General features: G+C 29.9%; 1 protein-coding gene across 3 annotated transcripts in view; it reads right to left on the bottom strand.

The window, feature by feature from the left end:
• Window positions 1-20,066, bottom strand: part of LOC132946359 (alpha-actinin, sarcomeric) — a 33,745-nt gene that overhangs the window by 5,807 nt on the left and 7,872 nt on the right. For all 3 annotated transcript variants that reach the window (XM_061016337.1, XM_061016335.1, XM_061016336.1), the window contains exons 2-4: window positions 1,313-1,547; window positions 792-966; window positions 251-411 (exon numbers count right to left, since the gene is read on the bottom strand). In XM_061016337.1, coding sequence (XP_060872320.1) covers window positions 251-411; window positions 792-966; window positions 1,313-1,547 — 571 coding nt within the window. The remainder of the gene's footprint in view (window positions 1-250; window positions 412-791; window positions 967-1,312; window positions 1,548-20,066) is intronic.

Here is a 20,066-nt window from a genome sequence, read left to right as displayed (position 1 = left end):
GAAAACACGACCGTGAAAAGTTTTCATTTAAAACATATAAATATAACATCGAATAAGTGCACGGGTGTTACTACTGGTAACAAGACGAAAATGGCGCCGATGACGATGGTAATGTAATATTAATATTATTGGGAGAGACACGGGGGACACGGCGAAGTATATACAATAAGTCACAATAGTAATATATATGTATTAATTATATAATGTCTTATTACGCAACATTATACGATAACGAACTAGCAGTACGTACCTTCAGGGTCCAACATGCGAGGTATGTCCAAGTACTTCTCGGCGACATCGAACGCGGTGTTCAAATTCTGCAGGGGATTGTCCTTAGACAGCTTATGGTAATCGATGAGATCGGGCCGGTGACGGTGAATGAGGGCGCAGAAGGCCAAACCATCCTTGAAACTGGAATGAAAATATGGCCGGTGTAAGAAACAATAATTAAATATTTAAATCATCTAAAATTTAGAGGACGGACTTGCAGTGGCGTATTTTGAATTTTTCAGGGGGTGGGGTAAAATTAATTGTTCATAAATTTTATTTGAAAATTATTTATTTATGAAAATGTTATAATTTAACAATTTTCAGGGGGGTACAACCCCCCCCCTATTACCTAACCTTACAACCCCCTATCCCCCTGGATACGCCACTGAGGACTCGTATGTCCATAATAAACTTAAAATATAATACTGTTATGCGCCAAAAAATCTTGAAATATTCCACTTTTGCATATGAACAAAAATAGTATAGCTCGTACTATTGCAATCGACTTGCATAAAACGCACCTGAGATGGAAGTTTTGCACGTTGACGTTCTTGTACGGGGCTGTCTTGCGTTGGCACCACAGCAACAGACCCTCCTTGGCAGTCATCTCCTCCACGGATATGTCTTGGATGGCGAACCTCAAGATGATCGTCCATATCATACCCAGAGTCATTTTTAAATTTCCATCAACAATTTCTACAAATGGGTACACATTTACGATTAGAAAATAGATACACCACAATAATATTGTATTCACTAAACGGCCGGTCTACAATAATTGTAATTATAATTTATTGTAATTGTAATAATTATTATTAAACAACGTATATGATTGACAATTATAAGTCCAGACGGATGTCGACGAGCAATGACTTTTTTCCTGAACGAACTAAAATACTCTTTTCGAACCACCAAAAGCAATGTATGTTTAATTCCGTACAAATCATACTATTACTAATAAATACAGCTTTTAAAGTTATTTTCTCTAGGCTTGACCGACATGCGGGGCCTACAGTATAATATAATATATTAGTTGTCGTACCTTCGGCACCGATCGATACCAATTTCACGCCCTTGCTGGCTATGAAGTCTAGTGCTTTGTTGACATTGGCAATCTTGTGGAAGCGCATTTTACCTCTGTCGGGTTTTGGTAACGTCTCGCCAGAAATCACTTCGAGGAGCAACATGAGTTTGAGCCCGTTGCGGAAGTCCTCTTCGATGTTCTCGATGGCTGTGCCTGCTTTGCGCAAGTGCGAGTTGCACCATGCCGTAAAGGTCTGAAAACAATGAAATCACAAGTTATTAATCATTGGTAACAATTTCATTAGAAAAATATAATATACTATATTGTATATAGATAACTAAAAGTCCGACAAAGCATACCATTTTCAAAGTTTTTATTTATACAGAGTGATATTATTGTAATTATAAGAGGACGTTGCACCCGCATGTGTTGTCTCCGTATTACACACGTACGACATAGCAAATTTTCGTTCGTTAGTTTCAATAGGGTGCTGTCATTTTTTATTTTGGAGTGAATTGACCTATTATCAAACTTTTAGGTAACAACATTATTTGTGTCCCCTCGTTGGTTTTTTTACGATATTTTAATTTTTAAGTGAGTTATCAGAATGTAAAATATTAATGTTTGAAAATTCTCATAATTCACTTGAAAATTAAAATATAGTAAAAAACCACGGAAAGGGCACAGATAATGTTGTTACCTAAAAGTTTGATAATAAGTCAATTCACTCTAAAATCAAAAATGACAGCACCCTATTGAAACTAGCGAACGAAAATTTGCTATGTCGTACGTGTGTAAGATGGAGACAACACGTCATGCGGATGCGACGTCCTCTTAATAAATATTATACAGCAAGGTAGATGTTATAATTTATAAGCTGCATATTTACATGCGTTTTTAAACTAATAACTTTTCCTTACATAATAATAGTAGGTACCTATATTAAATTAATGAAAAAAAGTAATATCATAAACGTTGTATATTATTAGTAGGGACGGTGTTTTACTCAAATTTTAAAAAAAATGTGTTTGTTTGGAATCTAGATCATTGATTTAAACTATATTAATGTAGATATAATTAACAGATGTGACTTATTGTGACCTACTTATAATTTTTATTTTAGTATTGGGACAGTAGATTTTATATTTTCCGTGGTAAAAGTTTAACTGAAATTCGAAGAACAAACTTGAATCCTTGATTAAATTTAGTGAAATTAAATTAATTCCCGTTGTTATTGCAGTAACGAATGCGAAAAGTTATAATAATAATCCTATAGTATAAAATATATTATAAAACGATAACATATTATTTGAGATATTATTAGGCGGGCACGCGGCTGCATTAAAATCAACACGAGCCGATATTGAATTTGTTTTAGTATAGGCATACCGTATACCGTATACAATATAATACAAACGATAACGGGAATATTTGAATTGGAGAAAATATGACTAAACGATTTCGAACTAGTTGCTTACTGCTTAGACAGTTGTATTATAGTAGTTAGTATACTTACAACAATCAAAATACAAATCTTACTTTCTATATAACTTCACGTTCGTCAATATTTATTATTTATAGTTCTATTCGAGTCTCTATATATAGGAGAGTCTAAGGAGACTGTGGAGCATACATATATATATTATATAAAAACGATAGATCAGCAATTGTATAAACGATTATTGTTACAATAATTCTACGTTGCGGTCACGCGGTCAGTCTATCTACGGAGAGGTTCGGCATCAGCATTCACTTTTCATATATACCGAGTGTCCGTCCTCCATTGTCCGTTTAAGAGTTGACCGACCAAACTTGACTGAATATTTATGATTATATTTTAAGTTTCCTTCATTATTTGTTAGTATACTCAATTACAAAAACCTAACCCATATTTTGAAGTAAAAGTTTTCATATTTTTAAGAAAATGTTGACGTTGGTATAAAATTATAGGTACATTGAATATTAAAATATAAGTATAGCAATTGAAATATTGAAAACAGTAGAGGAGATTGTACTCCATTCGTTTATCACTGAAATTACATTTATAAACTTTATGCTTACTAGTAAAAAACTACAACTGTACAATATATTAATAACATTAATTTGGTGCAATATATTTATGCCTAAGATTTTTGAAAGTTGATAAAAAAAAATTGTTTGTAAAAAACTTAAAATCATAAATACTTTGCACATACAACTCCTGTAGAAATCGACCGTGATAAACGAGCGGACTGTGTTAAAAGAATCACTACCTATGTAAATTACGTATATAACTTGTGAGTATTTAGAGGGTGATTCGACTACATGTAACGGTCAACGGTGTTAGCGAAGTGTAAAACACGCGCTGTGTGGCGAACGGTTAGGGAAATAAACACAAATCTCAAACCATATAACTGGACTGCTTTAATTATGTTTGGTATTTTATTTTTTACAGTAAACTACCATATGAATATGTCTATTTTGTACATACTAATAATGTTGTTTTCATAGGTGTAAAATTTACACCAGTATATATTTTAATATTCTCTTAGAAATTGCAAATAATTAATCGTATTGTACTTGTATATGTGTTGATTCTTAATTATATACCTTTAGTACATTTTCAGCAGCAAGCCATGAATATCCGTTATCGAAAATTGTCGGGAAAAATAATCAATAATAAAACACGTGGATTCCGGTTACCGCAATTATGCGATCGTAGTTGAGGTAGCAATACATAAAATAATAATATTCATCGCATAACCTTCTCTAAATATAATTTTATTTTCACCTTTATGTAGATTGAATTTTAATATAAATGTTAAGTACCTGTTATAACTGTTATAAGTACTTTAGATTAAGGTATTATACGGGAATGCACAATGATCAAAGTGCTTTGAATAAGTGTGAGGTGGGAGAATCACATTAAAGCATTAAGCTTAATATAAGTAATATTCAAACATTGAAAATTATACTTTAAGTTTCATTTATGCACTTAGAAATGTAGCATCAAATAAATTAAATAATAAATATATTATATAGAAATCTAGAAATTTCAGTTAAAATTGAAATATTATTAGAAGATAATTAATAATACATATTATAATATATAGTTAATATAATGTATAATAAAAGGTGGTAATTATTTAAATAAATATTTTGCAGGGGATGAAATATGTGAATTGTCTGTGTTTGTCAGTAGTTGTACAAACAATATCTTATCTATGGAACCATTCTCCAAATTTCCAATATAACGGTTAAATAATAAAACTTATTAAGGGGATTCGATACCGTGATTTTCTGTTTTTGTCTAACACACGCGCGACATAGTATTTTAGACGTGTTTTTTGCCAAACATTCCAATTGATCTATTAAAGCGATAAGAATTCTGAAAACAGATTTGAATTCGTCGTCAAGTCTACTTGAAATCGACTTTCCCGCATTTTTGATATTATCCCCCCAAATTCCAGAAAACGTCATATTAAAAAAGAGTATTTAAACATTTTTGTATTTCAATTTTTGGAGAATCTAAAATCAAAAGATCAAAATTGTGGGAAAATCGATTTCAAATAGATATGACGACGAATTCAAATCTGTTTTCAGAATTCTGTTCACTTCATTGGATCAATTGATATGTTTGGCAAAGAATCCGTCTAAAATCCTATGTCGCGCGTGTGTTAGACAAAAACAGAAAATCACGGTATGGAATCCCCTTAACTTATTAACTTATATATGTCTTATACCTACTAAATAAAGATTATTTTTATTTTGCTATACAATCATCAAACTATCTAAACTATAGTAAACCATTGTATATATTTTGAATTTTCTAAATGATATCCTTAATGATACGTTTGAAAATAAAATTGTAATAAATCATTTAGGAATTTAGGATTAGTTCATAGATAAAGTAATTGTTTTCATATTAATTATCGACTACCAAAGACATAGCAATTAAAATATTTACTGTAATTTACGGTGAACCCATTATATATAATATAAATACTTGAATATTACACAAAATAATTGCAATTCCATTATTCTATTTCCGCTATATAATTTGCTGATTATCGTCGCTTATCAGCATGAACTTACGTTGAATATTGATGCAAAACAACAGTACAATGTTTGGCGTTTTAAGCGATTAGTTTAAGGTATGTTTACCTCCACACCGAGGTCAAAGTCAATTTAAAACATTTATGCTATTGTGCATTATTATGACAAAACTCCAAGTCATTACTCAGTTTTTTTTTCAAAATCGATTGTTCAACACAAAGTCCACGATCATTAACTAGATGGAAAACGTAATAAGTCACCAACAATGTTTTTAAATTTCTATATTACAAATTAAATTACATTGTGTGACTCCATTATACAAAATTCGATTACTATTTTCTCCAACACGATTCTGGTTATAAGTATCAAAATTAAAAACGTGCTGTAGAAAAGAATGTAAACCTTACATATTATGTTTTTGATAGACAACAGTTTCCAAAAAGAAAATGAAATAATTCGAGCATATTATATATTATGTCTCAATATTAAAATATTTATTTGCTCATATTAATCAATTTATCTATTATTATAACTTATTAATTATTATATACCAATAGTTGTACGTATAAATACCTCGTAGGTAATACTATTATATTATATTTTATAGCATCACCAATGTCAAACATAATAGTTATATAAGATATAACCGTGGATTTTTATTGGATCGATATAATTAGTATTAACGTACGTATAAGTTACATACATATAACTGAATTATATTTTACTAAGTTTTAATAACCGTCGTTATTTAAGTATGAAATATGCATTTGATGTGGTTATGTCGCGTAAACAAGAAAAATAATTGAAGATAGATAATAATTGAATCGAATTTGTTTTATACCTATAGAAAAACAAATAAAATTAAAAAAACGTATTTAGATTAGTCAACTCAATATGTAAGTAGATAAGTAGATACACCATCAGCAATATATAACCATATATTTAGATACTACAACTTAGTTAAATTTCAATGAATTTTTATACATTTTCTAATTACTTATATTTGTTTAAGAACCAAAAAGAATTAACGATTTATATGTCCATACAGGAATAAAATAATAAAACACTTATTATATTACGCATTACAGTGGCGTAATTACGGGGGGATCAAGGGGATCCATCCCACCACCATAGGCTGTATATAATAATATGCAACATTTTTCGGAGTCCTAACTTAAGGCTCTAGCTTTAAAAACAGGGCTACTGGATAAAATCATATCCCCCCCCCCCCCCCATGACAAAAACCTAAATACGCCACTGACGCATTAATAACTGGGCAGCATATATTATTTATAAGTAGGTATAATAAAGGAAATTACTCTGTATATAATTCCCACTGTAAAGCGTGAATTCCCATAATATATCATTAATTAAACAATTTAAAATAAATAGTAGCAAGACTTTAAACTATTAAACGTGAATAACAGTTATATAGTATGTATAATAACTAATACTAATAACAGTAATAATTATAATAAGTAAAATAATAACTTCTCATAATATTCAACAACTTAATATACCTACGATTTACAATTATTTTTATATTATTATGTACACAAATATATTTAATTCAAACGAATCGAGAAAGCAAACCACCAATGATCTATAAACGATTGTTTAACGAATATTACAAAAAGTAAAATAGTTGAAATATCTAATAGTGACATGAGCACATTCTAAGAATTCATAACTCATATCAACTACCTATTAAATATGTTATGTATATTTGTCTATATCAGTGAATTACTGAAATGCCAATCAGGTTTAGGCGTTTGGCAAAAATATTAAATAACCATTCGTCATCTCATATATAATATATTATATCATTGAATCATTCCGAAATAAATAATAATTAGCTTATTATTAAACGGTAAAAAATAAAATCTATATACAATCATAGTAGCTGTATTTACTATTTATTATATATTATGATTTTTAAGTTCACTTGCTAGTGCATCACACACATTCACAATATAAATTCAAAATGTCACAAAAGATATTTATTCGAAATATTAAGATTTAAGTGCAATTTCGTACATTTGCTTACAGCTGCGGTGCAGGATATAGTCTCAATAATCATACGACGCGATATTTCATTGTATACACCAACGTACAGACCGTACAGTATGAGCTCTTTCCCTCGATCAATTGCGTAAAAACAACACTCGTTTTTTTATGTAGCACGGGAGTCGACGGGAGGTCTTATTGTCTTGTCTACAATAATTATGTCACAGGTGTATAATTTTAATTATTAAATTAATATAACATCACGTTCTATACATATATGCGTATAACTCGCGATCTACAAACAATGAAAAATATATCTCTGAGATGGCCTTGAACTAAACGGAAATTTTTCTTCCCGTTAAAATAAATCGACTGAATTTTTTTCCTCTTTACAATACTGTATAAAGTAACTAGGTACCTATGTTTTTTTTTGCAAAACATTCCATGAACCAATTCACATTGTTTTGAAAACTTTAACTTGTTGTTGAATGAACCAAGGAAAAACTGTTATAAAATGGTATATTTAGTATGACGCAATATTTTTTTTTTTTTAATGCAATCAAAAAAAGAAATCTACCCAACACCCATCTTTTAAATAACCACCACCCAGTTGAATGCTTAATAATATGTAATAACATAATATTTAATGTTGGTCAACTATTACGATAAAAGAAAAATTCCTGGATATTAAGAATTTGATGTGTACGTTTAGAAGAATCAATTAGAATTAACTCAGATAAGGTTTTTTACATTTTCAGTGTTCGTGACGTTTTTTTACGTAGACAACAATTATACGAGCAACATCAACTTAAAAAATCAACTAAAACGTAAACAACTAAATAATATCATGACGGAGGAATTTACATGAATTACATTTTATTTTTTAAATAATGAGGATTTAGTTACAGTTGACATTGCCCGTTGCTAGGCCAAGTATATTAAATAAATATATTCTGGACATTTTATACCTACCTAAAAGTATTATGGTGTATTCATTATTTGTTATAGCTTCATATATATTTTGAAACCGTTTAATCGCAACCACAAAAAAATTCTTTACACACAATATTTGGTGCTCTTATCAAATGAAAATAATTTTTATTACCTACTTTTTTTTTTTATTGAATTTTTTTTAAAGAAGTTACTTAAAATATTTTTACGATCATCTGAGAAGTAGAACGAAACATTAATAATACATATACCTAATATATATTATTATAGTATACAATATGTATCAAAATATTAAATTTTAAATTGGTTAAACACTATCAAGTATGACAGTAAAATGTCATTGTATTATATACAATAAATTACCATTTACTCATAAGTCATAATCTATATTCTGTGAGTCATGATATTATATACTTAATAGTAATAAATAATATTAAATAAAATAATAATATAATAATAAAAGTGATAGTAATCTAATACTCTATCTATCTAGGTACCTATATATTATATAAAAGACAAAAAATGTTCGCGACTGACTCACTGTGTCATTCCTAAACCGTTCATCCGATTGCGATGAAATTTGGTACAGGGATAGATTAGACCTCGGAGAAGAAGATAGGCTACTATTTTGTCGCGAAAAAATGTAAAGAAGAGATCCAATCCGGGGATGTTCTTAAACCGGGATTTTGTGATTATTTTTGTTTATAAATTGTTGCTATTGGTTTTAATTATTATTATTATTATTATTATTAATGCGATAAGCCTGTATATTTTAGTACAAAATATTTCAAACCACGGTTTCGGTGGACCAATTTTTTTGCATTTTTTGATACTAAATTATTTGAGATAAATTATACACTTACGTACGCATCACGAGGGGTCCGCCTACAAGATGCCTACAAGATAATGTACAGCTCCCGCATAATCACAAAAACCTAGCAATAGCAAAGCCCTGTCAGCTAGTATCTACATAAAATACAAATTTACTGAAGTAATTATGTTGGTTAACAGTAATATTTAAATCTAAACCAGAGACGACACGATAGTTGGAACTACATGAAAAACTACACAAATAACATTAAACGTTTTAAGCATATTTAACTGTCATTTTAACCATTTTATTACATTATTTAGTAATTTTATTTTTAAGTTACAATCATAGGTAACATTTTTATCATTTGTAAATTCAGTGTATATAATTTTGTGAACAATATTTATGATATGTTGAAATATTTGATCCAATAGGCAATAACCACGGACTAAAAATTGTCAAGATCAAATTATTATTCCAACATTTAGAATCAAGAAAAACATATTTAGATTCCCTAGTCCCCACAGTAATAAAATAATGTTTAATAATAAATATGCCGGTAAATAGTTACCCTGTGAGTTAGAGATTGTCATGATGATAAACTTAAAGTATACACTCATTACACTATTACCGGTAAGTTTAATAAGATACTAAAAATAGTTAAATGTATTAATCATCAATAATTATATAACTTTACCTATATTAAAATAATTGAAATAAGTTTAAATTAATTCCTTCTAAATTCATTTCACGCAAATTTCCCATTTTTTTCGAAAACTTTAGGGTACTGTCAACTTTTCCCAATATCAATCCCTTACACAGACTACAGACTTTATGATGAAACGTCAGAAACATTATTATTTCATTTACCCAAAACATGATAATACTAATAATATTGATCAGTGATCACTGTCCACACAAAATATAGGTTGTAAAACCAATTTATTTCTCACACTGCTCGGAATATATTGTATTTATTAAAACGTATTAGTAAAAGGTGTTTAACTTGTATATATAGGATAGATGATAGATGATATATCATCTAAGCTGCAATTAAATATGCATTAAATTAAAGTATCGTTAGTCTGCGATGTTTATACGTGTTAAAACATATTAAAATTGATTAGATTAAATTTAACTAAAAACTGAGTTAAACAATTAAGTCGTCTGTTTAAATTTTAAAATAATTAGTGAAAAACGTTACATTAGATGACGGCCAATGTTATATAATGAACCGTTTTTACGTAAAGCGTTATTTATTAAGTAAATTTAGGAGCTATAAAAGAGTTGGCTACCGACCAATGCGTTCAAAATTATTTCAGAATACTCAAATAGTTAATTTAATTAATGAATGTGTGCTTAAATTACACTACATTATACGCTTTTCACTTTGAAACTATTGAAAATATAAACGATAGACAAACATACACATTCAAGTTAAACATTTTGTCTTGGTAGGGCATGTTATAAGTAGGTAGGTACTTTTATGTATTTCTAATGGCTTATATTTTAAATACACAATTTTATGGTTGTTTTTTAGGGTTTGCTCAGTTGTTCTACCAATAAAAATATTACAGTACCTATATATAATATATATCTATAATATTATATATTAGTCGAGTTACACAATTCAATCTAACTAAATAGAGTAAAGTAACAAAACATTTTCGATTTTAAATACAATTTTAAACCAAAATCTAAAATAACTTATATTATCTTGTTAACATTTTCAAAAAGAGTGATCAACGGTAGGCATTATTCCATGAGAAAATAATTAAATGTTTTCTACTGTTTAAAATCTCCTACTTCTCCCTACTACCAACTTATTTTCACGTGAGTGTATTATAAAAATATTTATAATAGCCATTTAATATTATTGAAATTTTTAATTTAAGACTATAGAACAGTACATTTTCCCGGCATTCTACAAACAACCATTGTTTAGTTGTAAGAAAAAATATTTTAAATAATAATGAATAGCTATTATTATTATCAATGGTATAAAAAACAATTCACTTTTTGTTTGAAGTATAAATTAATATAATATAATATATGATTTTAATGATGTTAAACGGCAGTAAAGTGTTATTCTATAATATTCTTAAAAATAAGGAGACTAATATCCTAAACATTGCCATAGTACTCGTATTCAGAGCCAATGAAATCCCAAATGAGGTTAAAGACCTAATAAAAAAATATATTTTTTTTTTTATCAAAATAAACAGTGGATTTTAGTGTAGTCAACTTCTTTTCATAAAATATTACTCCAACCGATGCACATTTCGTGTAACAAAACGTCGAGTCGGTCGTAACACGGTCGAATGGCGATTTCTATCGCTGACGACTTTACTATTTATAGTTAGATAAATTTCAATAATAAAAAAAACAAGCTATTGAGTAATGTAAAGCCGGTAATAAAAACAAAAGGATTTATAGGTAAAAATATATTTTTTGTTTTAATCCCACCGAAAAGCACTTAGGAACAATAACGTGATTAGTCCCGGACCTTGGAATGCCGGCTAGGACCTATAATCGTCCGAAAATATCACATTTGGCTCGGACATCAATTAGTACCTATACGTTTGGTGCAGATTATCTCATTTATATACATGGACGCACTTATACCCGCTGCTACCTATAATAAATGCATTTAAATTTTACTAATACATATAATTTTATAAAAGGCAACAATGACCAAGATAATACTATATCTAATGGAAATGGAATATCATACTATATTATATGCATAAGAATTTCTGAGCAGAGGTCATTATACCACCGCACGACTACGTCAGACGCGCGTTGCAGCTATTCCGCCACCTGACACAAAACAACACACCAGTTTCTCTTGCGGACGGAATAGTTAGTACTTCTCTCCTCCTCCTTCTTGCTATTAGCCCGATAAATGCGCGCATGACCCATTTATGACCTAGTCTAAAAACCGTGTCCAATTTAAAAAATAAATAAATAAAACGTCCAGGGAAATATCCGAGAACACTTGACGCCGCGCAAAAGCGGTCTTTCAACTAAAAACGGTGCACAGCTGTGTATAATATAGTTATCTACCGGTCTTTTACAAGTCGAGAATTATTATATTTATGTATACTTTATTATATTATATTACGACTGAACGTCATGGAACGACATAAAAATGTCAACTGACGACGATAGTAGCTGTTATTGAGTATAATAATATGTTGTGTGTATATGAGTGTATAGGTACTTTTAAAAGCGACCGACAGTCGCACAATTAGGCATTACTATAGGTACATACATGATGGCGATTTTTTAAACTTATTATAATAATATACTGAATTGGCATTTTTTTTTCCGTAACTAATGAGGTATGCACGTAAAAAATACCAACGACCTCATTTAGAGTAAAAAAATAAAATAAAAACAATTACATACATACCATATTATACACATTTATAAGAAAGTTTTAATGGTCTTATGTACATATTAATTAAAAGCTGTATGTCCAAGATAAATTAAAATATAAAATACACCAGCTAAATAAAAATTGTATACTGCGTAGGTGTAGATGACAATACGAAGTATAATATGATATTATGCAATTAAATTTGTTTTATAATATGTAGCGGCTATATTATTATGTTGCAACGATTTTTTATAATAACAAACAAGTTCCCGGAATTCGCTACTGTAACTAGACCTGTTACAAATCAAGATATGTAATAACTTAGTAAATCGTTTTTACAGATGCTTTAGCACCACTTTAGTTTTCTGTTTTCTAGTTGCTCCGTCCTCCGAAGATTTATCAATTCAAAATGGTAGACCAATGGTGGTCGTTTAACAAACAACTTCAAGAACGGCTTTTTAAAGCTTTCGCAGTAATGCATCTTGTCGGGACGTGTTATATTTGATGTACTTACACTCATTACTTATTATTTATTATACTACTGATTACGAAGTAAATTATTAAAAACAAATGAAAAAACTTAAACCGTGACATTTTTGTAAGTAATTTATAAATATTAAATAAATATAAATGTTATATAATATTAAATTAAATATGTTTAATATCGTATCTAGAAACGAAAGTTAGAAGAATCCTGTTATCCAGTCTACATAATATAATATAAAGTCTTATAATATTATTATAATATACATGTATTTCAGTAATATTGTGAAGTAGGCAGAAATAAATTCTAAATTTTGGGAACATATCCAGAAAATTTAATTGGTTAATTAATAGAAATTTTACTAAATGTCATGGATAAAAATTGTGGTTGCCCAAACCGTTATTAATCGAGGCCGAATAAAAAAAAATCTAAAAAAAGAATGAAACATCAAAAAATTCACATACCACTAGGTAGTGGTTAAGTTTTATTTTATAGAATATATAAATAAATATATTCAGCGGAAATTACAGAGGTATTAAATAAGACGATGAATTTATAAAAGTTTGTAATAATATGTAATAACTAATAAGTAAATGGTGTCAATATTATAAAAAGAGGTTTTAATGGTTTGATTAAATGAGTAATGGTAAAAATTCTTGAAAGGTATATCAAATCCGTCACATCAATATCGCCTTGAGTTTAGACAGTATGGTCTTAACTAGTATAACTGTCTAAGTGCAATAATACGATGGAAGTATGGAATCATATTTAGCAAAAACTATATGTTATTATTTTAATTGAACTTTAACTCACAACGGTTAATTGACGTAGTAATGAATTAAATAATATATAGGTGTAAATGCGCAAAAAAAGGTAATAACTTTTTAACCATTTTATTCGCTATACCGTTGCGTTGAACGTCGACAAACCATTAATTAAATACCAAATAGGTAAGTAAAGTCTGCACTGAAGCCGAGCAGAAATAAAACACGGTCTGAATTACCATGTTTTAAAAATAATGATAAATTATAATCTATAAGCTAATATTGATTTTACCATCATAAATCTGTAGGTATATAATTTAAATATGTTATAATAATAATAATCATTTAATAACAATATCATATTATGTTATCATTTAAATAATAATAGCCAATAGCCAATATATTATAATACAGCTGTCCATTATTATGCAAATTATGACCTAGCTTCAAAACTATAATACAGATTTAAATGTTTAACAAATCGATGTACACATATTTTATTTAAACGAAAAATAGAATAGTCTAAATACGTCTAATAACGCAACATCATAATCAACTACGATACGCCGATACCACGTTTATAATATTAATCACTAATCGGTAATTATTATATTGAAGAAACTAAAATACGATTTAAAATTACCAACGTTAATCAAGACACAAAATATACCTAATAAGCTGAACAAACAAAATGTATGATTCACAATGATTATATAAAATATATAATAATTTATTACATTGTCTTTTCGACAAAAATGTACTGAAGTAAAAAAAGATTTGCCTGGTAAACACTAAACATATTTTAAACTTTTGAGTAATTGTAATCAAAATTATATCAGCGTACAACACGTGTTTGTTTTGATCTAAAAGTACCTACATATTATTATATACATATGTTTGATGATTTTATAAAAAATACGAGTCAATACTTCACTTTCAAAAAGTCAACAGAATAAAATAGAGCACATGAATTTATACTAGGATGCACTAACATGGAAAGCGTCCCAATAAATATTTTCGGATGTTGGCTCAGCTTAGCGAATAGTTTTATTTTAAAACACGTTTCACCACGTGGGTAAAGTTCCTTCAAAAACCGTATTTAATTTTTAATAGCAGCATACACAATTTCAACCGTTTTGTCGACACATTTTTTTTTTTTTAGTCAACAGCTTAAAATTTGAACTGACTAATTAAACACGCAACATGATTTTAAAAATAAGTCTTTTACAGCTATATGAAAATAATATTGAGTTGGGCATTTTTTTTTTACAAATTGGTTGTTTCGTAATAACTATAATTATAGCAATCTGACTATATTCTGTCCCTTAAAAATTACAATAATTAGTAATAATCGATAAGTATTCAAAATTCCTTTATAATATCTTGTTTATTCTATTGAGGTTTTAAATGCCAATTCGATTTTTTGTTAACAAAAACGCATTGATATTTTTACGCTTTGGATCCATTAAGTTAATGTCTACTATAATATAGGTATATTTTTTTAAATATTTGTGTCACTGCAGCGAACACTGTGTATATGGTCATATGCTATGAGGTAACCTGAAGGTCGTCAATCACGTCTACACGTTGTCGCCTTTAACGAGTTCAACTGATAAAAATAAGACAAAAGGAAAAAAACGTGCTCGGGGCTATCCCGGGTACATCGTAAAGACTAATGACGATATAATTATCGAGAATAGTCGGTAGTATTATAGTAGTGATATATACTATACACTAGTTACGTAACAGGGAAATAATTTTTGTACGGAACATAACACATGGCTCTTAAAATGCATATCCTGTATTCCTGTATATTATTTATAATGTACAAGTGTATAATGTAAATATAGGTATAATTGTAAAAAATAATATATAATATACGACCAGAAATCGTATCCTTTTCTTCTCGACTAGTCCTGTTACCCGACTATTGTTTAAGTTCAAGGACATGGTAATTATGACAACTGGTTATACTACTCTTCCCTAACGGACATGTGCGTACGTGATGTACAAATAATGGTGGGCAGGGGTGTCAGAGGAGAGTGTACACCAAACGCGTCATATGTTCAAAAGTGTAATTCGACACCGAGAAAATAATAAATTTATAACACAAACGGCATAATTGGATTCGTCACCGCGCACCGACTCGCTCCTGCGTGTTAGCGAAAACGACGCTTCGCCATGTTTATTGTTAACACTTATTCAATAGTAATAGTAATAATAATAATATCAGATACCATAAACATGTTAACAACTTGGATTCGGATAGAAAACTTTCGAACGGTTGAAACGTGGATCGACGTTTATGGTGGCCCTACGGATGACGAATCCTTCTTCACCCCAACGTTATACCACATAGGTATATAATATAGTATAGGTACAAATATCGATCGTGTTTGACATTTGATTTGACAAATCGACGACGACGATGACTAACGTCTAACAGCATCGATAAATAGTAGGTAATTTACTACACATATTGTATTTATTACCTAACCTATCATATTATACTTATTATATTTATACTTATTATATTATTACTACACAAAATATGATTAATGGTTTCAAGACAAAATATTTAGGGAACGAAATGAAAAATAATAACGCAGGGGTGTGTATGGGGTTCTCCAAGGGTGTGGCTAGGGTTTTTACATATTACGTGGCCACGTGAGTTATAATTTTATAGTTATATAGTTATAGAGACCTGTCACGATCGTAGCGAAATATAATAAATAGAGTTAACATTTGAAGATTTAAAATATAGTAAATACTAAATAGTGAATCAAATTTCGGGATAGCGAAACGACGGCTATGACTACATAGTACATACACAACATCATAGGTCGCGTTGTTGAGTTTTGATTTACGACGACGACAACGTGCCGGTTTCCACAACTTTGAACCACCACCGCGCCCCGCTCCGACGTAGTACAATTATTATGTAGGAATGTGACCACCGGCGGTCCGCCGCGGGAAACGTGATCATGGTGGTTTTTTTCTCGCAGCACGTATTGTATCAAACACGGACGCCGCCACCCGAGCGTAGGTTATTCAACGACAATAATAACAATAATATTGTTCACCCCCGCACATCTACCACGAGAAGGGTGCGTGTGGTGCTTCGCCTGAGCATAATAATATAACATTTTCTACAGTATAGGTCAGTGTACCTATATACCTATACCTATTATACTACGGGTAATTGAGTATACGACCGATGCAGATCTCAATTTAAAGAGTCAGAAAGATGGTGGTTGGTCGTCCCATATTTTTGTATGTTATAACGTCTTATAAACGCACAAGCATGTTCGACTACATATTTTATCATCGTTGCTATAATAACCGTAAATATATTTAGGTACACTTAACGAATACTATAACTAGTATTTCTGTTTCTATACAGAGTATACAATAATATTATGTACGCACTCGATTGACGAATACGGAATAATTAATATAAACTAATTGGATCAGTCGTGAACTGTTTAAATAATGCGCGGAAACAATACAAAATATTTAACCGTCGTATCGCAATAAAGTAACGACTGAACCATAATACTAACTGTAAGTTGCAACTATATTATATCGTAGATATACAGTATATGCCTACTATACAGCGTATATATTTATATAATGATAACAGCGTTCACTATAGGTACGAGGTTCTGTAGAAAATATATTTTGGATTCAAAATAATGATAGAAAATAATGGAAGACGAAATTGTTTTCATTTGCCCCTGAGTTTATTCTAGTACGTGACCTACACTAGCTTCGACCGATTTATTTCCGATCACCCCGAAAATTAACTCTCTACATTTTTGGATGAGGCAAATGTGAACGACGTTTTTTACAATAAATAATTATGTATAAATGTTTGGATTACAAAAACAATAAAATGATCATTTCGTGTACATGATACTCATGAATTTAATCGTAGAACATTGATTACAATAAATTATAATCTATTTGTGACGATTTGTAGAACACGAAAATCATGTAGCCCGCCTTATTGTAAACACACGTTAGCATCAATAATACATAAGGCCGTTCGGCCGGCAGCGATTTCTCGGGGAGGAAAGCGATGACGAAAGCAACAGGTACAATCCGCAGGGGGAGGGGTGGAGGAAAACGACACGCGTATGAGCGTCCGCGCGGGACATCGTGTGCTAGCGCGACGGCCCGAACGGAGGGCGGCTGGTCGGACGGTAGCGGCAAGCGACGCGTCGGCCCATTTTTGGTCACCGGCCACCGAGGGGTAACATAATGCGCTGCTGCTACCAAAGCCGCGGCCTGCTGTTCGCATAACAGCGTCAGCGTGGCGCATGCGCGTCTATTTTAAATGTTCCACCGGCCGCCATCACACAGAAATAAACAAGGATCTAGGCCGACTGGATCCACGGCAAAGCTATAAATATCAGAGGCGGCTGCAGGCGCCCCAATCGTTCTATGTATATATAATAGTGTATACGTGAATGCGTACGTGTGTGCTTGATGCTCATGTGTGTGTGTGTGTGTGGTGGATAAGCTGCTATATGCCATCTGTCCCCCAAAATCCCGAAGGGAAAATTAAAACCGCACCAATGTTAAATGCCAAACGTACACGAGTACGTTATTATTTAATAATCATTATTCGGTTGCACGGTTGATGTCAAGCCGGAAACGATCTTTCCGAAATCGGAACGAAATAATTAACAATATTTATAATTATCTAATCGTTTTTAATACGATTTAAATGTGTTAAAGGACTGGGTAGGTCGACCGAATCGGCTAGAGTTCAAACCCGATTCGAATATACACATCAATATTGTCAGTTGTTACTATATGTGGGATTGTCTTATACCTATATTATATTAATATAATTTCGATTACAAACATTTTTTACGTTACAATAGAAACCAATGAAGTCATAAGTACTCATTCGTTGAGTATGATTGTAATAAAAACGAAATGTATTATACAACTTGAAAGAGAGTATTAAATTAGAGTTTTTATTTTCCAAATGTCGAATCAACATTAATAAAAAGTAAGAACGGATAGGTAAGAACACTGTACATAAAGAATAGTCGGGCACTCGTATTTTTACTATTTTGAATTTTTACTTTTTTGATAACACCATAATTTTTAATTTCATATTCCAATAATTTCAGTTTGTCAAAATCGAATTTTGAACTAGTTGTTAACTAGTTATAACCTTAAAAGTATTAATTAGCGGAGTGGATTGGCTAGGGGGGACCCCGAAAAATGTTGGTTTACATATTAATAGGAAATATTTCTAAAAACTTTAATACTATTCAAAATAATGAATGTTCATCGCTAAAAGAATCCCTCTGTTTAGTGTGCGTCAACAAACTTAACAAACAAAAACTACTAAATATAATTGATTTATGCAAAGAATAAAAAGGTTTTATTTTTATTCTTTTAGGAGAAATTGTTTCATCGACAATAGCACAATGCAATTTATACTAGAATTATAATTAAATATCAAATCGAAAAATAAGTTAATAATATATTGTGTACCTACCTAATATTATAATAATTTTAAATATATAATTAATAATTTAAATATTAGTTGTAAAATATAATTATCAAAAGCCAAACTAATATATTATATACTTATAGTTTTTAATTATAGAAAATATGCCAAGGTATCATTTATCTTAAATCAAAATTAATCTCTCAATATGACGAACATCTCGTTAGGACGGACAGAAGCCTTGATGAAATTATATTTTCATCTGCACAACAGAGAACTAGATGATATAAATAATTTGATATATCTCATACATGTATTATATATAGCTTAACATTTATAAATAGACAATACAAACTATTCATCACATGAGTCATGCAAATGATTGAAGCTTTTAGTAACTTTATATATTTAACAATTAAACGTCTTCTGCTCAGAAAATTATTGAAAAATTAGGTAATATGATTAACAATATTAAAATACGCAGGTATATTTAATTTTTCTAACTATATATAAATATATTTATTCTTTATATTAGAAATTACAATAAAGTCAAACTTTTCTATTAAAAAATCAGATTTTTTTCCTTGAAAGTAATTATGGGTAGGCGGAGATATACGTATTTAGTACAATATTTATTGTACATAAGATTAAACATTTTTAGTATTAAAATTACAAAACATGTAAAAAATATTACCATAAATTATTATAAATAATACCAGATTAATTTTGTTTAACGCAAATAACCAAGTATGCTGGTATTACAATATATAAATTATATTATTACTTAAGCTTTAATGAATTTAATTTCCAAAACATGCTTTGAACGAGACCTTTCTAAAACAAAGTTCCACCGTAAATTTAGGAT

This window comes from Metopolophium dirhodum, chromosome 6, assembly GCF_019925205.1.
Source record: "Metopolophium dirhodum isolate CAU chromosome 6, ASM1992520v1, whole genome shotgun sequence".
NCBI lineage: Eukaryota > Metazoa > Arthropoda > Insecta > Hemiptera > Aphididae > Metopolophium > Metopolophium dirhodum.
Note: the sequence above shows the minus strand (reverse complement) of the source record. Positions and strands in the feature narration are given on the sequence as shown.